The sequence below is a fragment of the Melanotaenia boesemani genome, chromosome 14 (assembly GCF_017639745.1).
Source record: "Melanotaenia boesemani isolate fMelBoe1 chromosome 14, fMelBoe1.pri, whole genome shotgun sequence".
NCBI classification, from domain to species: Eukaryota; Metazoa; Chordata; class Actinopteri; order Atheriniformes; family Melanotaeniidae; genus Melanotaenia; species Melanotaenia boesemani.
Genome location: NC_055695.1, coordinates 10,083,317 through 10,110,585, shown reverse-complemented (window position 1 = coordinate 10,110,585; position 27,269 = coordinate 10,083,317). Strand labels below are relative to the sequence as shown.

General features: G+C 38.3%; 1 protein-coding gene and 1 long non-coding RNA gene across 2 annotated transcripts in view; one reads left to right on the top strand and one right to left on the bottom strand.

Moving 5' to 3' along the window:
* fcho1 (FCH and mu domain containing endocytic adaptor 1) overlaps nucleotides 1-27,269 on the top strand; it is a 57,609-nt gene that overhangs the window by 17,216 nt on the left and 13,124 nt on the right. Inside the window, exons 3-16 of the mRNA XM_042005801.1 lie at nucleotides 9,758-9,849; nucleotides 17,243-17,317; nucleotides 17,772-17,913; nucleotides 18,180-18,332; nucleotides 19,144-19,248; nucleotides 20,947-21,045; nucleotides 21,334-21,430; nucleotides 21,594-21,711; nucleotides 21,814-21,838; nucleotides 23,903-23,963; nucleotides 25,155-25,342; nucleotides 25,544-25,568; nucleotides 25,733-25,789; nucleotides 26,247-26,298. Coding sequence (XP_041861735.1) covers nucleotides 9,758-9,849; nucleotides 17,243-17,317; nucleotides 17,772-17,913; nucleotides 18,180-18,332; nucleotides 19,144-19,248; nucleotides 20,947-21,045; nucleotides 21,334-21,430; nucleotides 21,594-21,711; nucleotides 21,814-21,838; nucleotides 23,903-23,963; nucleotides 25,155-25,342; nucleotides 25,544-25,568; nucleotides 25,733-25,789; nucleotides 26,247-26,298 — 1,289 coding nt within the window. The remainder of the gene's footprint in view (nucleotides 1-9,757; nucleotides 9,850-17,242; nucleotides 17,318-17,771; nucleotides 17,914-18,179; nucleotides 18,333-19,143; nucleotides 19,249-20,946; nucleotides 21,046-21,333; nucleotides 21,431-21,593; nucleotides 21,712-21,813; nucleotides 21,839-23,902; nucleotides 23,964-25,154; nucleotides 25,343-25,543; nucleotides 25,569-25,732; nucleotides 25,790-26,246; nucleotides 26,299-27,269) is intronic.
* LOC121652789 lies at nucleotides 13,606-25,444 on the bottom strand. The gene is made up of 3 exons (XR_006012685.1): nucleotides 25,434-25,444; nucleotides 24,633-24,636; nucleotides 13,606-13,839 (listed from the first exon to the last, which is right to left on the bottom strand). It is a non-coding gene; the product is annotated as an uncharacterized LOC121652789 (long non-coding RNA).

Here is a 27,269-nt window from a genome sequence, read left to right as displayed (position 1 = left end):
CAATAAGCAGCGGCCGTAACAACATGGACGATTAAGTCGTATTACTGGAGGTATTTTGCCAGTCATACAATTTTTCAGAATTTTGCATCATTACATTAAGAGTGCATCTAAAAGGTAGCAGCAAAGATGAGATCCTACATGAAAGTTTCAGCTGTAATTTTAAGTACTGAAAATATGGCATAAACTGTGTAGGAGTTGGCCAACTTCCCTATGGTCTTCCTGTTTTCACAGGCTGAAAACTAGATAGGAGTCAACCCAGGTTCTGGGTTTGTTTTCTGTTATAAATTTAGGAAATATAATTCCTTTTCTAAGCAGGCAGGATTTATGACTTGTGATTAGTTTGCTGTAGATTCTAAAAGTGAAGCAAAAACTTACAAAAGCTGGCATTGTGACTTAATTACATGTTAATTTGATAAAATTTAGAACAATTAAAAGTCTCATTAGCAGCTTTGCACAGATGTAAAGTGTAGGAGTGAGATGCTTTCTCCTCCCTACACGGCTGTGATTCTCCTCCCTACACGGCTGTGATTCTCAAATGAATTCATCAACTACTACAGGACAGCTTCTCTCGCTCTGCCTCATTTTTTCCTGTAACCTCACTTTCACTGCTTTGCTCTGTCCCTGCACACCTGCTACATCTATTTCAGGTTTGTCCTAATTCTCCCACTCTGCCTTCTTACACATTGAAATGTCCACAGTAACAGTTTTTTACATGTTGAAATTAAATGGTTTTAATGCAGAAATGAGATGACAGGAAATAATCTTTTTATGACATTTCCAGATGTGGAGCTAAGGTAGTGGTGAGTGGTAGTTCTATGCATAAAAGTCTTAAGACTGTGGATATGTACATGCAAATTTCTATTTGAGTAATAATTGTGTTCTTTCTTTGCAGTGATTGTTGTTTTTGAATAGGTAAAGACTTCTTTCTTCTGAGATTAGCTTTCATGTTGTAAATGTAGTAGCAGCAGTGGTGCAGAAAGAAAAGCACAACATTAACATTACTTTGGTTAGTCGGCTCTGAAATACAAAACTAAGCTAATATGTCTTATTTACAAGCCCACTGTTTACACAAATATTAAACAATTTTCCTCCCAGGCCGTTTTCTTCAGCCAAAAAAGATGTGTAATGCAAACCTCCCCTTTAGTTAATTATCCAACACATCTCGCCTTGTTGGCTCAAGAACATTCACAGCCGCTCACAAAAACCCATAGCATCCTGTCCCTTTCAGTTAAGTACATAAGAAAGGTGCTTACAGCTAACAAATGGAAGTCATCAGTGTTAATTACGCACATCCTTAGCAAGTTGAGGTTTCACAATAAGGATTTGTGCTTCTCTGTTATTCCAAGCTTGGATTACAACAAAATTCTTAAACAATTTTTCATTCTAACCATGAAAAACTGTCATTTACATCCCTTTTGAACACTTCTTCGAATATTTTACTTCATGCCTTATACATCAGTATCAGGTACATCTACTCAGTAACACAAACTAAACCATAGATCTCTATTTCCTCTTCAGCACAGCAAAGTAAAGCATCTTCAGCTTGAAGAGGGGAGTTTTATCTTTCCTAACAAATTGAATATTTGAGATGTTGGGTTGTAGCTACCTGCTCCCGATGCTGCTGTGAGAGTGCTCATTCTGCTTGGCTTGCCCAGTCAGCAGAAAAAGTTTCTGTGAGTCAGCAAAACTAACGCCAGCACTGACAGTCAGGTCAGTTGCCTGACTCAATCATCATTTAGTGTCTGAAGGACTGTGCTGCTTTACTCCTGAATGAGGCTAAATATCATGCAAATATCATCATGCTCCACTTGTGACAGAAAGTTATATGTTTTAAATTTCTGGCAATTATAAAATCCTATCAGCTTGGGCAATAAAATGGGATAAAATTGTTGAAGTTACACATAGAGTCATTAGGATTCCCGACATAAAACACAGACATGCAAAAATTTACAGGATAAAAACATGATTAAGTTTAGGTTTTCAGATTTATTTGTATTAAAATCACTAGTATTGCGAGACAAACTTTTGCTAATATCAGGATTGGCCTTTTCTTGCTAAAGGAAAGCCTCAATAAATAAAACCACATTAATTTTTTCAGTTTCACTGTGTGGTTGTTCAGCCCAACTCAATCCATCTTAATCTAGAAAGATTGTTAAAAAAATAGAATAATCAAAAAATTTCCAACATTTTTCTACTTTTTCTACTCTTTTGAATTGAAATGCAATTAAATGCGTTTTTCAGACATTAGTAGAGCTTGAGTTTATGACGTCTTTGTCTATTATTTAAATCAGTGTCCTTGCACAGTATGTCAGATTAAACAATTTTCTAATGGTGCACATTTCTAATGCATTTCTTTTTTTGTGCATTAGTAGAGGAGATTCTGGATCCAGGTAAAACTTACTACTTAACACGGTCTGCAGTTCATGCCAGACTGCATTCCTGTATAACACAGAGCAGGATCGCAAGCAATGTATGAGGCTATGGAGTAAATCTTCCTTTCATCCGACCACTGACATCTAAGCCAAAATTATATTTATTGTTACTGCATTTTTGCTATAACGTTTAAATTATTTCATGCTCACTTCAAGGAAAAAGAAAACAAAAAAGCAATTCAGGCTGTGATGCTTCATTAAAAAGCCAGAAGGTTATAGTGCTCCAGTCCCTTTTTTGTCACGTGCAAGATACTTGAAGTTCGAATATCAGAAGCAAAGATGGCAGTAATTAGTCAGCAGGACCGAATTCGATCTAATCAGGTCAAGACAAGTTTTATGTTGATGTTTGGAGAAAAGAAAAAGCTGTAGCATAGCACAGACAAAGATGATGATAAAGATCTTAGTTGATGTGGAGAAGAGCCTGCAGGCCAGAGCCAAGCTCAGCTCAGGTTGTTTCGCTGCCTGTAATTAGTTTCATCCAAGCCTGAGGGGAGGTCTTAAGATGCGTCTAATTAGACTCAAATGAGAGCAGTTAATAAAGGTCCAACCCTGGAGATGCAAAAACTCATTCATGAGGACAAAACACAAACTAAACACACAAACTAAATGATTGTGACAGAGAAATTTATCTGTTGATTTATAAAATAAGGAAATATCTTTGTGTTTCTTTTATAAATCCGCAGCACAAAACATTAAAATTGTTATTACCAAGAATAATGTACAATCACAAACCTTAACAGAGGATTGTCTTATCTGAACCTCTAAGGATCTTTAGAGAAACTGTAGTTTTCATGTTGTCTGTGTAACTTTTCCATAATTGACCATCAGATTAAGAACTGGAGTAAATCAGGTTGGCTTGACGGTAAACTTTTCAGCTGTAGAAAGACTTTTCTTCTTTGTAAATCTCATTTATATCGTAAATGAAAATGTCACAAATATTCATTAGTATCCCTGTCTAGACATGTGCTGAAGTATTTAATGGGTTATCCTATGTTAACTATTGGGGATAAGGTAGTATTAATATTATCAAACAGCAACAGTATGGTTTCTTTGCATTAGTAAAAACTTAGATTCAACACCTCTGTTGCTTTTTGTCAGTTATCAGCTTATTTTAATGAGAAAAGACTGAATCAATTATTATAACACTTAGTGAGAATTGTCAGTAACTTCTTTGTTGGTATAGAAGGACTGATAACAATAACTGGGTTGCACCAAAGCTTAGCAGTGAGCGTCCATATTAACAAGTTATATAAGATTCTTACTGTAAGGTATGAAGTAGAGTAAAATAGAACAGATTTGAAGTCAATGCTCCTTCATATTCATGCAAGACTGTGTTGTTTCTCCTCCACTCAGCTGATCTGACCCCTAACTAAACTCACTGTCAGTACATCTACTTTTTAAATCTCAAAGACCAGACAGAGAGATGCTATCCACCTAAGTCTAGTAGTTTCTCTCTAGAACCATCCCCCTGAACAACTTCAAGAATCTCTGGCCATCCTTAGAGGCCCACCAAGTCTTCATGAGAAACTTGTCCACACACAGATTTTACACCTCCCCTTAAACACCCCCCCTCTCAAGTTCCTCCCGTCTCCTCTCCCATCGTTTTCCTCATTGTCATGGTAATGGATTTCATCATGCATGACCAAAACGGTCAACTTAATTGATGAAAAAGAGATCAGCAAGAGGGCATAGAAGAGGGGGTTTGCATATATCGGACGTGAGGGATTTTCATTCATTAAAGGTTTCTGGAATACATTTTGGCGCTTGAGTACTGCTGGTGTGTTTTGGGCTCTTGAGTAATGTGAAATGAGATTCCTTAGCATGATTCAGTTCCTACAAGGTCCATCTTTCATCCACTTGATCAATCAAAAACTTGCATACTCAAACACTCCCACTGTGCTGTTTTGCATCTGTTACTTGATAAACTAGATGAACACTTTAATGGACTTGTAGACTTTCAATTTTGTTAAAGAATTAAGTTGTGTAAGTTTTGCTGCTGTCAAATAGGAAAACATCAAAAGCAAATATGTTAATCAATCTTTTAATTTTTTCTCCCTAGTGTGCATGAAAACCCACATAGTGAAAGGTGTTAATATTTAGGAAATAGAAGAATAAAAGCAACAGAATAAGCTTTCTATTGCCTACAGAACATCAAATACCTGTTGTTAGGATCAGCATGTTCATGTTATTTTTTGTTGACTGTAAGGAAACCTAGATTATCATCAGGCTTACTTAGAAAAATATCTGTTGCATACAGTTTTAACTACATTTAGGAGCAGGTGTAGCACAGGAATATTATCGTTCTCTTCATCAGTTAAAGTGCCTGTTGAACATGTTCAGTGTTATTACTGTTGTGTGTGGCCAGTATTTTACATACGCTACATGATAGTGGTACCAACATCTACAGTAACAGCCTTTAACTGTATAACGAAGGGGAAAAAAATTAAAGTATGGACTTTAAACACGAACTCTAGGATGTTATCAGATCTCCACTGACAGGGTGGCCATTTTTCTTTCCCATAATACTCCATGGCTGCAGATAGAAGTTCTTGGTTTATGAACCTTGACAATAAGGTTCTCTAATTTCTTTTTATGGGTATGAAAAAACAAAGGAATTTGTGGCTCTGTCAGCTGTGTAAAATGTAAATAAAAACAAGATGCAATGATTTGTAAGTCTCATACATCCATATTTTATTCCCAGTAGAGCATAAATAAAATCAGATGTTGAAACTAAGATATTTTCTTTGGTAAATGGGACAACATTCCTCCTAAAACTCAAACAGCTCTCCTAGCTTCTTGGACATTTACAGACAATAGCCAAAAGAAGATCGGAAGCTGCACAATGGTAAACCTCACCCTGTTCTGACTCTTTTGAGATGTGTTGCTTCCTTCAAATTCAAAATAAGCTCATTTGTTTTCCATGAAATGGTAAAATGTGTCTGTTTAAACATATATGTTTATGTTCTATTGGTAATATGGGTTGATGAGATTTGCAGATCATTGCCATTTGTTTTCATTAATATTTTACACAGTGTCATTTTACAACTTTTATTTTTGAAATTGGGGTATATAAAGATAAATGAATAAAAAGTTTAAACGATAAAATAAAACTGTTCTGCGTTTAAGACCTAAGTTATCCAAAAATAGCTGTGCATGCAACACATTGTCCAGCCAGCTTTAAGATGATGATCATGGAGAATATATTAAAAACTTGTTGTACTAACCCTGCATCTACCCTGCAAGTGAAATGTTGGAAAATGATGGTTTAAAAAAGGTATTTCTGAAGTTTAGAAAGCTTCTTTCCCATCCAGGTATCACACACTGACAACCATCACTAGCTAGCACTAATAATGGTCATTTAAAAGAATCCTTTTCACCATCTCTTTGTTTTATAATAGTCTTTGTGGGCAGTTGTCTGAACAAGATCAACACTTTTAGATTATTTGCAAAAGCAAACGTTTTATACATGTAATGTGCTTTTGCAGTTGAAATGCTTTTCCACTTTGGAATATAGCTCTCATCTCAGTGTTTATATTTGCCTTTCCAAATATTCCATAAAGCTCTCTATTGAGTATTATCATGATCAAACACTGTGTGCAAACCCTTTTTAGGACTATAACAGAAGCTCTTTGTATGCAGCCGGCAGACTGGTCTGGCAGAGAGGCAGACAGGTGCTGTGTTTTAGCTCTGGAGAGGCTGGAGTGTGTGTGCTTTGAAGCACAACCTGACAGTTCACCTGTCAGGTGAGGGTAGGATTTTGATGGAAGACATCTGGAGGGAAGTTTCTAAACCCAGATAGATATGGTCACCATTTTTAAAAAGGCAAACCCCTGATAATAAACAGCCACCAGTAGCCCCGATGAACAGTTGATGAATAACGAATGCCAAAGCACTCAAATAATAATACAAATAATTCAGTACAATTTGTTGAGAATGAGAAAGGAAGATGTATTTAATTAGAATTGTGACTGTATTTAAAGTAACACCAGTGAGTTTTATTTCTGGTTCTTAAAACTTAAAAGGCAATATTATCACTTTGAAACACTTTTTTAAAGTGTTATTTGTGAGTTAAGACTTGGTTTTGAGTTTTAGGGGAAAATTTAGATTTATGTCAGAATCAGGGAAGGTTTTATAGCAACGAAAGCTTGTTGCTATGGTTACAGGGGTCTCCTACATGTTGCTCACGAGCTACCAGTAGGTCCTTTCCAATACTAATAATCGTCACTTAGGAAAAACTGGTTTAGAAATTAAACAAATTATTTGTCAACTAGCTGCCAATCAAACATTTTTGCTGCGCTTCCGTAAGTGATTTAAATGGGGTGGAGAGGGAGGAGGCACAGGCAGACCACGTCAGGTGCCAGGCTGTTGACAGAAAAGGCAGCTGCTGAAATCAGTCATGTCAGTAAGAGGCAAAAAACTTATTTTTCCCACAAAGAATGGGAAATGGGCTTCTGTTTCACAAATGTGAATGACAAGTGTTTGCGTCTGATCTGTGGTGTGAGCCTGGCAGTTGATTAAAAAAAATGCAATATAGAGCCCAATTTCACCAAAGTACTTCTCTCAGGGCCTTCCAGCAGGAAGCAACCTCTGTATAGAGAAGGTAAAAAAGCTGAAAACTGCACTCTAAAAACAACAATCTCTGTAAAAAAAAAAAAAAAAAAAAAAAAAAAAAAAAAGACGAAGAAGGCTGGTGCATCAACTGAGGCATTTTTAAAGTACAAACAGGCTTCGCTGATGGCGGGGTCATTAAAGAAGCTATGACCATGATGGCAGAATCTTTATTCTAGGACTATAAAAATAAAACAGAGATTCTGTCTGCTATTGCCAGTGTGACATTTATACCCTTTCGTGGATGTGGATATCAGTGAGTTGTCAGGACAGATGAACTTTTTACTGTTGATCCTGTGGAGATGGAGGTTTTAAATCTCCAAAATATTGTCCATCTAAAATCTCAGCATCATCCACTGCATTTCTGGAGCTTGGTAGAGCCAGAGAATGACAAAAATCTTCTCCAGGTTGCTCTAAAAATAATTGCTTTGTTTGGGTCAACATATCTGTGTGAATCCACCTTTTCTGACACGAATGTTATAAAATCAAAGTACAGAAACGGAGTGACAGATGAGCATTTAAATGACTCCATCAGAGTGAATCTCAGTGGATACACTTCTGCTTGCAGCTCTCCGGTTGAATCCATGCAGTCAGTCTTCTCATGTATGGACACTATTCAACATATAGAAGATGATGTTGTATTTATGTGCACAAAGTTGTACTGTTTGTAAAGATTATGTTTTGACATCATGTGAATTTTTTTATTCATTCATACAGAAATACAGCATCCACAAGCTGGTAAATTTTTTTCTTTGTTTTTTTTTTATACGAGTGTTTTATTTTAGAATTCTTGCATTGATGAAAATGTTTAATAAATATTCAAGAGTACAGCATGCAAATGCTAGTGACGTTTTATAAAGAAAAGTATAAAAAAGGACAGTTTCCACAACATTAGAAGTGTTAAAATACAGCAAATGTAAAGTGCACATGTTTGTGAATTTAAGTTACACAATATATGTGTCCTGTAAACATTTTTTAATGCATTATATGCAAAACAGTTGTTCAGTTGTTCCGTATGGAAATTAGCAATGTGAATAAATGTGAATAAACATTAGTAACTCTGCTGGACTTTCATTGGGTTAAACGTAGCTCACAGAAGATAAAAAGGTTGGAGACCCCTGGTTTAGAAGAACCATCCTTTTGCAGATTAAAGTTAGTCTCAAAAGGTGCAAATATTTACTCTAATATTTTTTATTTTCTACTGTTTATCATGATAAACCTGATAAACATTTATCATGATAAACATGATAAATTAAAGTTAATTTAATCTAACTAAATGACCAAATAAATCTCAGAAACATCTTTACACTATATAACTCAAAAATCTTGGGTTAACAATCAGAATAAAGCTAATGCAATGATTGCTTGTTGATTAGTGTGTAATAAGCCGTTTTATTTATTATTTCAAAGCTTAGCCTCTTACAGGATTAAAATTCCTCAAAATGACATCTTCTCTGGATATTCAGTGAGCCAATGCTGAATTTGTTTAGCTATTACAGTTTAAATTCTGCTTCCTCTCTTGAAAAATCATAAACAAAAAGCTCAAGGAAAATGATGGTCAGCATTGACAGACAGACTGGATGTCAGATCTTGAGAACCTGAGATGCCCACCATTTCGCTTCCTGGCCACTGGGTGTCCATTGCTTAGTTTGGATGTTTACTTCTTCTTTGTTTGCTTACTGTGCAGGGTGTGTGTGTTTGTGGCTATAGGCAGCCCTTCCTTGGCATTCCAGCCATTCCCCTGGTACCTGGGAAAGGGTCTGTTCTCCTTTAGTGGGATATTTTTAGTTCCTGAGAAGCAGCTGTCTGTGTTTCTGTCTGCACAAGCAGCCTAGCCGTCTGTTGACAGCAGAATGTGGTGCAGCTAAAGATGTGACACAGTCACGCGAAGACGCTTCTTGCCTTCTCAGACACACATTTTGAGATTAAACTGGCTTATGCAAAGTCAGGTGTAGGTTTATATGATTACAGCAGTGGTGGATGTAAGGTGATGATTAGAACTGTTTGGCTGCAAAGTAAGCAACTCGTCCCAGGACCAGGTCCTGTGAGTTTTCTCACATTTTGATGGTACCAACCAATTCCTGCCCTTCTCTTTTTTACAGGGTAGGGATCAAGGAGTAGCGGGCATCTAACCCATCACCCCCCTCAAAAAGCCAGATGACAATTACTCCCTGATTCCCACAGGAAAAGAGTCCTCTTATTCTTGTAAAAACAGAAGGTTTTGGCCAAGAGCAGACACTAGAATTAAGCCAAAGTAATGTTCTGTCTTTTTGGTGCAGGTACTGAGAACTTGTACTTTTACTAATATGATATTACAAGAAAAATTAGTTTCGACCAGCACAAATTCTTTTTTTTTCTTTTTTTTCGGTTAGACCCAGTTCACTTTCATAAGTGGTCTTAAATCAAATGCATGTCAGATTTTTTTTAAAGCATTGTCATTGAAATGACTTGTTGCTTGTCAGGGGGAGGCCGTGCAGCACTTGGGTTCTTTGAGAAACAAAAACCGGGTCAGTTACGTGCATATTTAGCTGTAAAATGTCAGTAATACACAAGACAGTTTCATTCTTTATGTTTTTGTTTGCTGAACCTAGAAAAATGGTTCAAGTGTGATGCTGAAGCACCAACCTGAGATCACTCGTAAGTGTTGTCATGTCAGTTTGCCATTTCTGGATTTGGAGCTGACAGAAGGTTTGTGTGTTTTGTTTGTTTTGCTGCAGGGGGAGAAAAATGCCGGCTTTGACGTGCTTTACCACAACATGAAGCATGGCCAGCTGGCATCCAAGGAGCTAGCCGAGTTTGTCCGAGAGAGGTAAGGTTTGTGTGTATTTGTGAATAGTGGTGTGGGAGGTGGTGATGGTGGAAATTTTACATTTTTGACTCTTTACTTGGAGAGAAAGATGTGAGACTGTGTCAAGGATGAGTTAAATACTCTGGTTATAGGACCCCTGCAGTATATACATTTTTCATTTGCCAGCTACTGGGTTTAAATATTCAGCTGAACTGATTATAAGCTGGATACTTAGTTTTAAGTCACAGCTTAGCCACGGCTATAAGCTACGTTACGTCCGTTGAACTTTGAATTTATCAGCTCCATGTAAGGAGTTTAACATAGTATAAATTTCTAAAGTCTTTTTAAACCAAGACAAAATAATTAAGTCGTAAGAATGTATTAAACATCTGTTACAATGCTCTGATGAAATAATGAACACTTGATGATAGAACTGGGTTTAAAAATAAATCTATTAATCGTTTTGAATTGATTTACATCTAATTAATCTAATATCAATTCATAAATCTCAGCTTTTTTTTTTTCTTTCTAAATGCGTTGCCTTTTCTGACGACAACAACTACTCTCACGCGAATACCGACGCTTGGTGAGATCTTAACATATATGCACAATTGAAAAGTTGTAAAAAATCTCAATCTAAGGCTGGAAAAACTATCAGAAACTGATAAAGAGGATATAAAAGGAGGATAAATGGTTTTTGGTGGATTATGCTCACAGCTGTGACAAGGCATCTATATGCCCAAAATAAGTTTCTATGTCAAGTTGGAAGTTTTCCTTCATAAATGAATTAATCAATTATCAATTATGAATTAATAAACCTGTTTGTTATACTATCTAACAGTTTATTACCTCTCACATTAGCAGCGAACGCTGGGACTGGCTCTGCCATGTCCAACAAACACCAAATGTTTCGAAATAACCGGAAGCGACACACAAATGTGTACTCCGAAGTAAATCTGATAACGGACTGGTAAACGCAGACAATGATCTTTCAAATATCGTATTTTAGAAGTGCATGTAGATGTGTCAGATCAGATTATTGCAGTAATCGGATTACTCCCAGATAACTATATGTATGTGTTAAACTAACTTGGTTCCTTTGTGATCTCGCAGATTATTACACACATTTTTGTTGAAGTGGTCTGAAATTTAAAGTTCAAACTCTGGATTTTTTTCTCCCCTTTTAAAGCTCGATGATTTTCAGCAACTCTTTCTCCTGTTTTCAGTTGTTTTTGTTTGTCTCATGTTTCATTTCCACAAGTATGTTGTGAACATCAGACTGATAAATCCTTGTTCTGTTGATTAGATGTGGTGCCCACACACACCTGATTGTGCTGTTAATTGAAAACACCTGATACTAGTTCAGCTTTCAAATGAACTTCTAAATTCATGCTTTAATTGGATTATTCTTAAATCAATTCTTAACCAAGTTTATTTTTGTCTCTTTCATTTAAGTGTGTTCTCTTTATCTACTCAGAGAACTTGTGGAGCATCTGATCTTGTTTTTGTTAATATTTAGACAGAAATAATGAGAGTTTTCACTTTTTTTAAACTAGTGTATCTAAGAAACCTTTTGCATTCCTGTCAGTCTGAAACGAGTCAGATGGATGAAATGTGTTTGTAGTTTTATTTTTTGTTTGAAAAATTAAAATTCCAAATGTTTAAAAAATTACTTCTGCTACCACCAAGATGTATATCCTCCATGTAAGAATGGTGACTTTGACAGATATTTCTAAACACAGCACTTACATTAATTACAAAATTTGATGTCAGCTTTGAGGTTCGGTGTATAAGAATTACTGACATCTTGTAACGCTGGGCATAGAAATTATTTTAAATACCAAGCAGAGTTGTGAATGGATGCTGGTCATCAGTGGCCAGAATGCTTCCAGACATAAACGTGATTGAATTTTGGAAGTGGATCCAGTGAGCTCAGCTGCAACATTGACTGCACCACAGGACACTACATCCAAATTTGTGTACATGTGTCTGTCTTCTTCTATGTGCCTCTCAAGGTGTTACTTATCTCAAACAGTGCTCCGGCACCTTTCAAACAAAGCTGGTACTGTATAGCACAAAAAACTCCTTTTAAAATCCTTTTTAAAATAACTTAAACTTCTTCATTTCTATGGTCCAGTTCTAGTGACCTTTAAAAACACCAATACGTTTCAGCCCACTGGCTTTTGTCATAAGTCAAACAGATTTGATGAATTCAACGGGTTTTAGGTGTGATGTTTGACTATCGGTGTGGGTAGTTTGTAGTTGTAGTTTGCTCTTCCTGACATGTTAGATTATTTGATCTATTGTGTGATAAGGCGGTGGTTCTCAAACTGGGGGTCGGGACCCTCAGAGGGGTCGCGAGGTAATTGTGAAAAATATATATCCTACGTTTATCAAATAAATTTGGGATTTTTACCAGGGCTGCAAAAATTAAACCATTAATGAAGAGATAAATATTTGTATGTAGGTGCCTTGTCACAGCGGTGAACCACCAAAAACAACTTTATGTTCCTTATTTATGAAGATTTTGACATATTTCCAACTTTACATTTAGAGGATTCTCCAAGATGACCCATTTCCAAGTCCTCGCGTGGGGGTGGGGGTCGTGAGCACTAATGTATGTTATCTTGGGAGTTGTAACTCAAAAAGTTTGAAAACCTCTGTAATAAGACATCCATGATTGTAGTCCTTTGTAGTTTTTGTCTTTTTTCTGCTTTGTATGGGAGGAGTGCTGTTGATGGAAAGCTCCATTACAGGTGCAGAAGACACCTTAAACTCATCCAATCTTTGACAAAGGCCAGTGGACCGTGCCCATCAGGCGAGAACAAATTAATCCAGGAAACGCTCCTAAAAAAAATAATTTTTTAAAAGCTGGTACTGAAGTTTTAAAGCTTACACAGAGTTGTTTATCCATTCAGAGACACCGTAGTAAGAATGTTGCCACAAATATGGTGGCTGCCATGTATGTGCACCCGCGGCGTATAGATTTGATTGGCTCATTCTAAGAATTAAATCTCAGGTTATTTAAGTAAAGTAAATGGATACCTCTAGACAGTGGCGGCTGATGACAATTTTTTTTAGGGGGGCGCAAATTTTCTTGGAAAGTTGACACTTAAAACTTAGCCACTTTAATTTCAATACAGTTACAGAGTTAGGAAGAAAAGAAAAACGAAGTCTGTGTATGGCTTGTCCACAACGTTTCGGTGGTGCCGACACTTTCAAACAGCAGACAAGGGAAGCAGAAAAAGGCGTTACTCACGGCGCAACCGGCAAGCCAACTCCGTTTTTCATAGTAAGAGCGGGAAAAAGCCCGGGTATAAGCTCTTCCGCGGTCGCCGCTTTGTTGCTGTGCTTGCAGATCAGGCTGGTCAGCCCCGAGCTCCTTTATCCTCTTTTTCTCCTCGAGAGAACATCTTGAAAATGGGTGCTCTTGTAAATATTTTACAGAATTAATTCGCTCGGGAATTCCGGTTCCACTTTCACATGCCATCTTTCTAATCGTACGCTACTACAGACTCGTCTCCAACTCACTCTGCTTGCTACTACGGATGTACGTCACACTGGCTTAAAATACAGGAGTGTATAATTGACCATGACATTGTCCAAACACACTGAAGCAACATAATTCAACTATTCTAATTGGCTGACGATGAAAAGTGGGCGTATCCGGGGCGCACCGAGCTGCGCCACAAGCAGATTTTTAACGAACCAATCAAAACGCAGCCTCCAGTGACGTTTTAGTCAAAAGTTTGAGGCTGACAATAGGGATTCATTTGACCTGCGCCCCTGCAACCAGGAAGTGTTGTTCAATGAAAAATCATTAAAAAGAAACACTGTGTAATGCGCTTAACATGCACAAAAAGCTAAAAAAAAATACATTATTTTACACATATCTTCATCCGAAATTATTCCTAACAGTTTGTTTTTTTTAATTGTGTAGTAACCAGGAATATGGACTCTTTGTAGGTGAGGGCGGCGCCCCAGCGCCCCCTGCTGGCCAGCCGCCACTGCCTCTAGAAACTTGTAGAGTTTTTCTGTCATTGATCTTTTGATTTTGTTACACGCTGCTCCTTTCAGTGGAAACTTTGTTATACTGAAAACTCTGTCCCTACACTGAGGTGTGGGAACCTTTGTGCTCTCAATGCTGGAAGTCAGCACACAGAGCACACTGTTAGCCCACTGATATAATCCTGACATTGATTCAGAGAGCTTGCGCACATTCCTCATAGGGGAAATGCACTTATCTGCTCGGACAGAAGTGGACAACAAATCAGCAGTCAGGAAATGAAATAGAAGCACTGTGGGTAAGATGTGTGATCCAGCAGAACGAAGGAAAAGCAACTATGCTGCCACATTTTCTGCATGTATTTCTCTCTCTCTCTCTCTCTCTCTCTCTCTCTCTCTCTCTCTCTCTCTCTCTCTCTCTCTCTCTCTCTCTCTCTCTCTCTCTCTAGGCTTGTTAAAAGGTGGTTTTTTAATATAAGATTGTACATGAAACATTTGGATTTACCCCATGGATTTATCAATTATCTGTTCAACTGAGCAGCAGTCATTTGTTGTAATGTATTAAACATAGTAACATAACAGTTACTTATGCAAGTTAACATATTACTGTTCATTGGTTCTGGTGTGTCAAATTTCATTCTGATTAAAAAAAGTTAGGAGATGTAGTTGCGCTCCTTCACCTGCAGAAAATAAATGAATATTTGCCAAGATCATCTCTATTGTCACTTTTGGAAATTGAGTCTGTCTTGATCGGGTCTCCCTCAGGGCCAGGTGGTGTCAGGGTGAAAGGCTGGGTTTATCTTTGGATGGAGACAGGTAGACTGGGTGCCCAGGTTCAGCTGCTTAAAGCAGTGGCGACCAGTCTAAAAAGGAGACATCAGCCTCCAGTGTCTCAAAATTCCCCCTTGTGAGCAAGCATGTGTTGAGCAGCTGTGAGCGTACAGGAAAGGTTTTCGTCACAGCTCTGTGCACAGACGGTTACATTTGTGCAAACAGATGAACCATGCTCAAGGGAGCATGCTTTTCTACTTATGAATGTGTTTGTGTGTCTAATGTGGCAGAAATGCATTTTTAAAAGATTCTACTACTTGTAGATACTTGTCTGCAAGGTCTTTTTGCACAGGCCTGGTTCCACGGCTCTTGAGGTTAATTAAACAGCATCTGAATGGAACTTTGGGGTTACCAGCGGGTGTGAAATCCACTCTTTCTGTGTTACTGTTCACACTTAGTCCAGGATATTAAAGATGTGCAAACCTGCAGTGATTAGTCTTTCCACGAGTGCTTGACATGATGTTGGAGTCTGAACTCTTCTCCTTCACTAAAGTTGGTTTAATCAACAAAATCTCTCTGTCGCATCCACCATTACAAGACTTCAAGAGTACAGTATGTATTCTCCTAATAAGCACAAGCATCTTGTGATGCTCATAACCTCTTACTTGAAACTAAGTGTGGATTTCTTTTTTTTCCCTCCTTTGCTATGGTTTGAATTATACTTTGTTTGTGCTGCTTTTTGGACCAAAATTTAAAATATTTAGATCTTAAGAATCAATGAAGAAAGTTTTTTGTATTCCTGCAGTCATTTATGGGATATAAAATTGCATTATAGCTACAGCTATGCAATATCTTTAAAACAGTAAACTCTTTAATTGTAGTAAAATGGAATAGACAAACTAGACAAAAATAAACCCTATGTCACAATGAACTAGTTCAAACTTAACATCTGTGTTCTCCCTCATCAGTACTTTTGAATTACTAGATTACTGTAATGCACTCCTCATCGGGATCCCTGGCAAGAGTATTCAGAGACTGCAATACATCCAGAACAATGCTGCCAGGATCCTGATGAGGGTGCCCAAGCAAGATCATATCACCCCCATCCAGAAAACTCTTCACTGGCTCCCCATCCCACTCACATCAGAATACAAAGTCTCCCTCCTCGTCTACCAGTGCATTCAAGGACATGCCCCTCTTTACCTATAGGAACTCCTCACCTCTCATACCTCCTCACGAACCGTTCTACAACCACAAACACCCTCCAAGTTCCCAGAACCAAGCTTCGTAGCATGGGTGATCGGGCCTTTTCAGCTGCTTCCCCAAGACTGTGGAACACCCTACCAGACCACCTGAGAAGTCCACAGTCTTTAGAAGTTTTTAAGCAAAACTTGAAAACCTTCCTTTTTAAAAAAGCCTTCTGTTAAATAGTATTATATTGATTTTTATTATTATTATTGTTATTATTATTGTTATTATTGAATGCAAAAAGATTAGTGCTGGGCAACGATTAAAATTTTTAATGAAATGTTGCAATTAATCGCATTGTTACAAGCAAAATGTACTTTTCCTTTAAAAGAGGGCCTACTGCTATATAAAGAAAATGTAGGTCATTTTGGTTTACAAACACTAAATCAGGTCTGCAAGCTTAATTTGAATAAACCTTCTCTCTCCTGATTACATCAGACGCACCGCTGCAGCAGGACAAGACATGGAGGAAGAGACGTGGACTGCAGCCATCTGCATGTGGCCAGCGAGCAAGAAGATAGAAAAAAAAAAAAATTTAATGGCATTAATTAATTAATGCGTTAACTCAATAATAATGTGCCCAGCCCTAAAAAATATAAATATATTTTCTTTAGGTCAAAATATTCGAACACAAATTTGTGACAGTTTATCCTTCAACACAAGCATTTCTGATCTATATAGACAGTCTATTTGTCAGTATGTTTAAGGCTCTCTGTTTATGAGGAGCAAGTTACTCTGGTAACCCTCCAGGCCATTTGGATCATTGCTCCTTTCTTTCTTTCTCCTCGGGGTCTGCAGATGGTTGTTAAACTTTTATTACCAGCCTCGTGAAACTCGTCTGTTTGGCATTTAAATGTAGCTCATTGCAACATTTACCCAGCACTGATTAAATTATTCCCTATCTCACAGAGACTCCAGTTTGGGTAGTGGAAGCCTGCATCGTGTTTAGGAAGCTCAGTATAAAGAATATAACATATGAGGCTGCTAACGGAAGCAGCGGTGATGTTAGGAAGTGGTATTGGAGTACATTATGTTATACCGGTCTGAAGGCTTTTTCACATTCAGTCCAATCCAATCCACTTTATTTATAAAGCACATTTTAAAAACCCAGACATGTCTCTAAAGTGCTGCACATCAAAAAACAGCAATGGTGATTAATAGAATAAAAAATAAATACAAACCATAACCAAGTGTTTCTTGGTTTAGTTCCACCAGCTCTTATTAAAACACAGTTAGGACACCAAACAAATTGTCTTCCTGTTGTTTTATTGGTGTTGTCAAGCAAACAAGATGTGCATCTTCTACTGTCATCTATGCTACATATTTTACAGGTTTAAAATATGGTTTTTAGAGGTTTATTTTTATTGCTGTTTTGTGTCGGTTCTTGCAGGGCTGCCATTGAAGAAACTTACTCCAAATCGATGAGCAAACTGGCTAAAATAGCCAGCAATGGCAGTCCACAGGGGTGAGTGTCAACATGTAAACACAGTCCTCTACAGCCCATAATTTAATGTTGCTATCCATCCATTCCTCATGTTCCTCCTTAAGTGTATTACAGTAGAATTAATTCCCCAGGAGGTGTTGTTTTTGTAATTTATATATGTAATGATCATATGGCTGCATATGTGATATGGATGAGTACCATCTGCATCACCAGATGTCCATATTTATGATTGGAATAATGCCTTCATACTGAGCTCATAGGTTGCATGAGTTATCTGTTCATACATAAAGATGAAAAGCTGGACTAAAGCAACAAACCTGCTACTTTTTCTTTTGTAAGAAACCAGATTGGCATTACAAACCAGAACAAATATCAGAATAATAAAATAATAGTCTAACCATGCTAAGATCTTTGGTTCTTGGATACAATTCCATCTAGTCTTAGTTGTTTTCTTGCTCATGTGTGTATTCTTTAGGACTTTTGCACCCATGTGGGATGTGTTCAGGGTGTCCTCAGACAAACTGGCCCTCTGCCATCTCGAGCTGATGAAAAAGATGAATGATCTCATCCGTGACATCAACAAGTATGCAGATGAGCAGGTTAAAATTCACCGCAGGGTAAGCATATGAGAGGAAAACGTTACTATTCCTGCAGAAAACAACTGGCTCTTGTGTGCATTTTATTGTGAGGATGCAGCATGTTATCCCATTACTGCCCTGCATCAAGCCTCCTTCTTTATGATCTAATTTATCTCACAGAAAATCCAATTACTGTCTTTTCCTTCATGGTAATTGCTGCATTTGCCCATAAAGTATCAAATACAATGATGATGTGTACAGTAGGCCCATATGAACTCTTTTTCTGTGTGCGTATCATCACCCAGACCAAGGAGGAGATGGTGGGGACGGTCGAGGCAGTGCAGGCGCTGCAGGTTCAGAGTGGTCACCTCCAGAAGTCAAAGGATGGTTACCATGCCAAATGTCTGGAGCTGGATCGGCTCAGGAAGGAGGGAGCACCACAGAAAGAACTGGAGAAGGTTCCTTTATTGACAGTTTTAAATTAAACTAAGCAGTGTTCCATAAAACAAGGATTGGTTTAGAGCAGTGTTTCCCAAACTGGGGGGCAGGCCCCCTAATTTGGTTTAGAGAAATCAGAAAACAAAGACACACCTCTGTACTGTTGGCTTGTAATAGGTTATTATGCTTACAAGTTAATTAAAACTTCCCAAATGGCATGTCTCACATGCGCTAGATAGCATGGGAGACATAATAAACCAATTAAACTAAAACACAAAATCTCTTTTAATCGGATTTGGTACATTTGATGCATCTTTTGTCTTTGTTTTAATAGTCTTTAATTATAATTTATTAACTATAAAAAGGGAGAGGAGAGTTGTAATAACAGTTTTTGGCAATATTAGTGATTTTGTTTTGGAAAATCAAAATCACTAAAATCTCACATTTTAGCATCTAGAGCTTTTTGTTATGATACAAGATTAATCTCTTACTTTCAGCAGATATTGAATAAAGAAAAAAAGTTTATTCAGTTTAAAGCTGAGAATACCCTGCATGAAAATTTCTCTGATGTCTAGAATGTTATAACTTTTGGTACATATTATTTTCTATTTTTGGCTCCTCCATAGAGACGGTATTGGTTTTTTTGTTGTTGTTTTTTTTTTTTTACTTTGATCAGTATTGTTAACAGCATCATTGCAGACTTGATGCTGAATTGAGACTAGTTGTAATTATAGTTCAGATATTTTCATTCATTCATTTTTATTTCAGTTTTCTGAATGAGAGTCAGTAGATCGAAAACAGTCATTTTCTTTTTCCTTTTCTTCTCGCTAGGCGGAGCTGAAGTCTAAGAAAGCTGCTGAGTCATTTGCGTTGTGCATCGAGAAATATAACCGCGTGGGAGGAGAGTTTGAACAGAAGATGAGCGAGTCCGCCCAGGTCAGCTCCAACTGGGCCATGAGCCACTTTATATCTGTCGCTCTGACCTTCTGATGCGGTGTTGTATTTATTCCTCCCTCTTGCAGGTTTTATATTTCTCTGAATCTATCTGACTCTCACACAAGAACTTCATGTTATCATTTATTACCGTACATCTTGCCATCCCCAAAAAAAGAAACCTCAACCTCCGACATCTAAACACCCACTTGCACACATTCATTACCTTTAATCACTGCCTCCATAATTCCATAGCGACTGCCGCTGTTTCCATGGGAATCTTCAACAAACCCAATGAGCGCTTCTGTGTTTTACATTTGAAATGATGAATGAAATCCTCGTGACCAATTATCTCGTGTAATGGCCCTGAAAGGGAAAGTCTGACCATAATTATGCAGGAGTTTGTGGGACCTGGGAGATTATAATGAGCCTTAAGGTCGAAGGTGAAATAAAACAGTAGGTATCAGAACAAGCCGTTTTTCATCAGACTAAAAGAGATCAAATTAATTAGACCCTTTGATAAGCTGTTTCGGTTTAATCCAACACAGAAATAAAAATCACATTGCTCCTGTTAACAGCTGTACATAATTAATAAGATGTTCTGGAGAACATGTGGACAATTTAATCCAATTCTTTGTTTCCTAAGTTTCATAAAGAACTGGTTCTAAGTTAAGATTCATTCCCAAAACCTCAATAAAACCACTTTTGTGGAAAAACACCCATCTTAAGCTCTGGTTGCCATAATTGCATTTCACTTGAGTCCATTAGAAAGCAAACTCTCCCTGTTAGTCAGTGTTAATGTGTCATTTAGTCCAGTTCAATAGACAATAAGCAAACCTGAACTAAAAAGGGTCAAATTTACCACAGTTGGCTCAAACCACATCAGATCAGTCAAGTGTAAAAACATCTTTTGTGATTGCTTGTAGCACAGAATAAAGCTGTTTTACCTGCGGCGGGGTAGGTTGAAAGGAGCAGTACTGGTACAAAATAGAGAACAGACAGTGTTTTTATATTGTTCTCCTTTCTCATTTGACTGAATAAATGGGGGGAAAGAGGTTGGCAAAGCTTCTGCTCGGTGGCTCATCCCCCCCTCCCCCCAACAAAAGCCAGTAACTCTATATCAAGGCAGTTCTTCCTAAAACAGATAGCACTGGAGTAAAGGGTGGGATCAAACTTAAATTCTAAATCCTCTCAAATTATTACTGGTTTAATGACCTGGCAGTTCAGTTCCTCCTGTCGGCTCGCTGCCTCCCTGCAGCTTAGCTCTCTTTCAAAGGCTATTCTCCTTGTTTTGTACTGCTTATAGGTGGAGTATAAAGTTTCAGTTCTTTTTTTTTTGGTCTCTGGTTGCTTGAATGCAATCAGCCCATGTCACATCCAGAAACAAAAGCAAAACCAAGTCTAGATTGAAAAAGAAAACATACCTATCTGATTTACAAAATGTGGTTTTCTCATGAAAACTGGAATATTTCAAAGAACTGAACTCTACTAAAACAGTGTTTTAAAGCAGATACGCTGATGTTATTTAATGGTTATAAAAGGTTGACTCATCACAAAAGCTCGGTGAATATCAGTCTGTGGAGGGATGCACCTTTTACAAGGATGTTATAAAGTTACATTTAAATGAGCACAAGTGAAAAGGAGCAGTTTACATTTTAAAGATGGTTTCTACTTTCTGTGTGAATGTGCTTGTTTGAGCAGAAATTTCAGGAGATCGAGGAGGCTCATCTGCGGCAGATGAAACAGCTGATAAAAGGTTATTCTCACTCCATTGAGGACACCCACGTCCAGGTGGGACAGGTACGTTGAGGCTGATCTAAAATCCAGCTCAGATGGCTGAGCATCTGCTCCAGAGGAAAGTATTTATCCAGAATTGTGTTAATCCTTTTATTCTTTCATTCTGGTGATATTTTTAGTCAAAACTAAATGGGATGACTTGCAACAACTGTGGCACTCTAGTCATATGATAAGTTGTAGTTTAGCATATATTGTTGGATTGTGTTATATTAATGACAAACAAAATAGTCTTTCAGATGTGTGACAAACTCATAAAGTCCAGATTAATTGCTCTGTTCTCCTTGGCTGCAGGTTCACGAGGAATTCAAGCAGAATGTGGAAAACATTGGTGTAGATAACCTCATTCAGAAGTTTGCTGAACAGAAGGGCACAGGGAAAGACAGGCCAGGTACAGCAAGCACTTCATGTCCTGTTGGAAGGAAATGAAAGAATAAACACACATCTACAACAGTTGTGTAGCACGGAAAGCATGTGCACACCCACTTTCAAAACAGCAGTGTAGCAGGGGGATTATTTATAATGGTAAAGTGTGTGTGTGTTGGTGTCTGCAGCGCTTGTTGGATTTGAGGACTACATGACAGCTTTGGCTCCTGAAGGAGGAAAAAAGAGTCGAGCAAAAGCCTTCAGGATCCCCGGCCTTGGCAAGAGAGACAAGGAGCCAGACTCTACGTGAGTGTGCGCATGAACACTAAAACTGAATTGCGATTGATGCCGGTAGCAAGGAGCAGAAATCTAAGTTAGAAAATAATTTGTTCTTTTTCTCTACTGCAGAGATTTGGCTGTTACAGAGACACTGGTGAGTATTTGACATATTCTCACTCAAGATGCTGCAGCTCAGAAACCACAGACTCAATTATCAGCCCTGTTCTTGTCCTAAATCTCCAGATAGCCCTGCAGACACTGGGAATTTGAATGTCTCTACTCTATGAAACAGTGTGTTTCTGTGTGTTAGGGGAAGCGAGGGATCATGAGTGTGTGATAATGACGTTACAGAGGGTGTGGGGTTTCCCAAGTTTATTCCTGTACTTCTGAGAAGAGGTTTCTGAGATTATCTTGCTGGCACGGGGGACACACATAGCTACACGTGAGGGAGAGAAAATGTGTGTGTGTTGGATGCTTGCAGAAGGCCATGTAACACGTTGATGAGGAGGCAAAGAGTAAACAGAAGATCACACAGACAGTCCTGTTTCTATTTCACACCTTCACAGGCTTCAAGTTTCTCAGTGCAAAGTGGCCTTTTTCTTTCCTTTCAGCGTCTAAATGATCAATCAGTCCGGCATTGAGCAAGAATGATATAACCTGTAACTGTGAAAAAGCTGCAATAGTTCACGTCAGTGTAAGAGCTTTTGATTCTGCTACTGTATTTTTCTTTTCTGTCATGCCTTAGTGTTCACTGGCGCCTGGTATATGTAATAACTTGAGCTCATGAGATTGCTTTCTCTTGGAGAAATGTTCTTTTTTCAGGAAACGTTGCTTCAGCCCTTCTGTATTTTTTTTATTTTTATTTATTTTATTTTTTTTTCTTTGGTAGTGATCATCTCAGTCAAATAGTCTCAGTTTGCAGACATGATTGTTTTTATGGATTTGAAATGCAAGTATATGCTGTCAGTGTGTCCCTGTTACCTAAATATAGCTTGTGAAAGTTTCAAATACAAATGCATCCTTTTGGTCCTACTGTTAGTAGGAGATTTCTCGCTGTTAGATTTCTCTTCTCCGGACTTTATGTCACACTTGCGTTGTTGTCACCCTACAAGATATCAGAATCAATCTCCTTTTTAAGCAGAAAATGATTGTTCAAAGTGGAACTGTTTGCATGGTAAAGAGACAGAATTTAGAGTTGTAGTTATTGATGCTTGTGTAATACAAGGCAAGTTTATTTGCATAGTACATTTCATGTACAAGATAATTCAGTTATTTACGTAAAACATTAAAAGCATTACAGCAGGGTGCAGAGCATTAAAAATAAACTTTTAAAAAGAAAAACACAATTAAATTAAGACAAAAAAGGTAAATAAAAAAGTTAAAATGCAAGAAATTAAAGTTACAGTGTGAGGAATTAACAGTGTAGCAGCATGGAAGCAGACATGATATAGCACAATGGTTCCCAACCTGGGGTCCCCAAAGAGCACAGGGGGTCCCTGAGGCTTTGAACATTAGAGCCATTGTGATTAATGTCCACGAATTGTCCCTATTTTAATAAATAAAAGTAAGGCTGTATGTTGTTCATTTAACTTTAGCTTTATCAAAGAACAGAATCATTATATATGGTGAGAATCTCACTTTTGAATATCTAAAACCAAGCATGGTTCCAGCACAGGGTGGAGCAGGGGGTCCATGGCTTTTTAGTGTAAGCATGAAAGGAGTCCCCGAGGAAAAAAGGTCGGGAACCACTGTTATAGTACACATGCTTAGAAGCTGATTTTTTTTATTTTTTATTTTTTCAATGCAAAGATGTGCAGCTTCTTTGCTCCGTCACACTGTTATTTCTGTGTGAAGTGTTCAAGATTCCTTATAATAAGACCTTACATTTATCATTAATTTGACATTTATAACTTCATCTCTTTATGAATGAGGCTATAAATGTTTGGATCTGATTTATTAATCTGTTAATCTCATAAGAAAAGCATCTGTGGAAATATAGAAATGTACTGGTTTCTATAATTAAATGCAAAGAAATTTTCTGTTAAGCTCCAATTTAAGATCCATTTCAGTTTGATTTTATACTCTAGTGGAAAGCTGGGAGTGAGTGCTGAGTTACACAGTATGACAGAACGTGTGTCCGATATGCAGCATTTGTCTCTGTGTTGCTGACACAGCTGCTGTCTGAATCCCTCTTGTTCTCCTGTTCCCGTCCATACAGAACTCACCGCTGGAAGTGGACGATGAGGGATTTGTCATCCGAGCTGACAGCACTCAGAATGATATCCTTTTCCTGCTCCTGCATGTTCAGTTTTGTTCAGTTAGTTCAGCTCCAGCAGTTATTGATGGAGAGTTTCTGTTTGACCAGACTTCTCAAACATGCTTCCCCATGTGATATTTGGATTAACGGGGACAACGACCTGAATTAGGAACATGTGATTGTGGTTTGAAAATGGAGAGCAAAGATGCTTTCATAAAGGGGCTGCGTGGAAGCATCTCTCCTCATAGGCTTTCCACTTTTCAGGCTTTTTCTTTGGTTTGTCACCCATTTGCATCTGAGGTAAATAAACCATTAGAAGAATTGCATCTTTTCTTCTGTAATAGCTGCAAACCTAAGATGTATATAAAAGTGTCATAAAAGTGAGTCAGTCATGTGACAGACTGTGTGTGGAATATTAAAATTAATAGACTTCTATAAAGATCCCTAAAGCAGAGGAGGATGTAATAAATGGAGTGTAATTTAGTCTAGTCACTTCATCTTCTACATTCTGGAGTTCATTAATTGTAGAGCCAGACTGTGAAGATCTTATTTGTGTTTGCTAGTGCAAGTCACTAAACAAATTTCCCTCATTAATTGAAGTCAAGGTAAAGTCGGACTGAACTAAACTGCCTGCAGTCCTCCAGCTTTGAATATAAATGAATTGTCCTAATAAGCTGATACTTGAATACACTATCCTAACTCTGCAGCTCTGATTCATTTGTCAGTGTTGGCATGCTCCCTTGAGAGATGCAGGACTCTTCCTGCCTTTGTCATCCTCTCATGGAGCTTCCAGCCTTTACAGGAAGAGCACATTCATCAAATACCCTCAAAATGTACACAGCATGGACGTGCTGCTGAGTAAGTCCAAGTAAAAGAAAAGGGGTAATGACTTTTCTTTTGTGGGTGAATGTGCAGCTGGAAGTAACAACTCAACGGTTCTGCGTTGCCTCTGCCTGTACTTCCACACAAGTCTGTAGTTCTGCCCTGTTGCCTTGATTAAATCAATACAATGAAAAAAGTTAACTTACTGAGTTTTTTTCCATTGTTCTTCTCTTAAATGTGTATTATTTTTAAACTTTCAAGTAAAATTCACCCGTCTGAAAAACAGCTTTTTGGCTGTTCCTTTCTCAAAATGCATTTATCAAACACCATCATTTCTCAGCTCCAGTTGCAGCATAAGCTTTTTCTCCTTGACAATTCTTTTCCATTGTACGCTGCTCTGAGAAGGAGAACAATTTTTACTCCAGTGATTCAGACTTTGATGATGAGGAGCCCAAAAAGTTCCACATTCAGATCCGGCCAGTAGCCAGCAGCAATCGCAGCGGTTCAGTCGCCACAGAGAAGGAGCTGAAGGCCACCGTGGGCTCACTCACTCTGCCGCCCAACAGAGTTCGGCAGCAGGTTGTTCCACGTTCTTTTGCATCTTTTAATATCATTTATACATTATACAGCGCGTCTTTATAAATGTTATAAAAAGACAGTAAGATCCCACTATTCTGATCCTTGTCATCATCCTTGTGATTAGGCTTTTAATTAGTTATTGTGTTGCATTAAAAAATGTAGAATAAATCCCACTTCATGCCTCATTGTCTTGATTTTCAGGTATCAGCGAAGCGGTATCTCTCCAGTAAGTTCAGTTCAGTTCAGTCCTCTGTTTCTGTAAAATTATTCGGCCTTTAATAATGTGCAGCAAATGTCCTTAATGTGACACAACACAAACTACCGGGAACTAATGCATAATACTGTAATTGGTGCACAGCTTTTCTGACGTCACTTCGCTCGTCTCTGTAGGAAACTCCAGTACTGCAGGAGGTCTGTCAGAAGACAGCGAGGCCGCCTCTCACAGAGGTGAGTTATGCATCTCCACGTTTCCTTTACATATCACATTTCCTCAATGGTTGACCTTGCATGAACGGTTGACCCTCTGCTCGTGGAGTTGGTGTTTCATCACCAACACGCATGTTAGCTGTCAGCAGCTTGGGCTGGAGTGGGAAGTCTGGCAGCAGGTAGTCTCTCTATTCAACCCAGAGGCAGCAGGATTAATGTGCAGCATCTGATTAAAGCAGTTAGTCTGCACTGACAGAAGCGGTCGCTGGAGCTCAGTGAGATCCAGCTAATTGCTGGTATTTATCATGGAGAAGGTATTGGCTGATGGGTTTTCCCTCATGTCGTCTTACCTCACCCCATCCTGCCTCCTCTCAGCTTTCTGATGAATAACACTGGGCTACTGATTAGTACTGATTAGAGAATATCCTCTGCAGTGAGTCACTGTATCTCATTGGGAGTGTATGTTGTCTCTTTGCAGATGGAGAGCAGGAGGGCCTACGCAGGTCCTCCTCCAGCCCGGATCACTGCAGGTGAGACGAATCTGCTCTTTCCTTCATCATTTTCTCCGTTCTTCGTATCTGTCTCTGAGGTGGGCAGAACCCAACTCAGTGGGAAAGCTGTGTCATTAGAGGTCTTTCAAGCAGTTTGAAGCCCTTCAGGTTTTTTCCTCAGTCTGCCAGTTGTCAACATGCTTGATTTTATTTAAAATAACCTAGTTATTTAGTCCTTTTAACATTTCCTTTGTCAGTAAAACAGCCACCAGCTTTGTTCTTTTGGTTTACGCTGATGTCAAGGTGCAAATTAGGTTACCAGCAGTGACTCTTGAACTATGTGGATAAAAATACAAAGAGCAAAGTCAGAGCAAAAATACCCAAAGTCCACGAAGCATTGTTTTCTATACATAGCATATTTGTCTAATATTCAAATACAAATATTCAGAGCTTCACCAGCATTATACTCCACAAATAAACAAAAAAACGGTTCTACTTAAAAAGGTCGCATTAAATCACTCCTGACCACATGAATTAGAAAAGCTTATACCACTGTCTGGGTAAATACTCAATTCTGATTGGCTGTAGAGTGTCCATTAAAAAGTGATAATGGACACCTATGAAAGAAGATACGGTCAAAAAGCCTTATTGTTGTAAATTATTGCGCTGACTAAATGCTAGTTGGTAACCGTAGCAACAGAAACTCAGACGCCGGGCTGCAGACACACCAGATTATGTCTGTGTCGGCACATCGCTGTGAAAGCAGCTTGCAGGCTTATTGGGCTCCGTCAGTCCAGGAGAGACGAGAATGGAGCAACATTTTGTCGTCCCGCAATATCCCAACCAGCAGTGGTCAGGGTCCAAAAACGTTAAATCTCCGTCCTTCAAACGCCACTATGGACATGCCAGTATCTTTATGAAATGTCACGATCAACGGCAACGTTGCATTTAATTTTAAAAAGGTTGTCGCCTGTTTTTCTGTCTCGATTACCTTACTTACATACTTGATA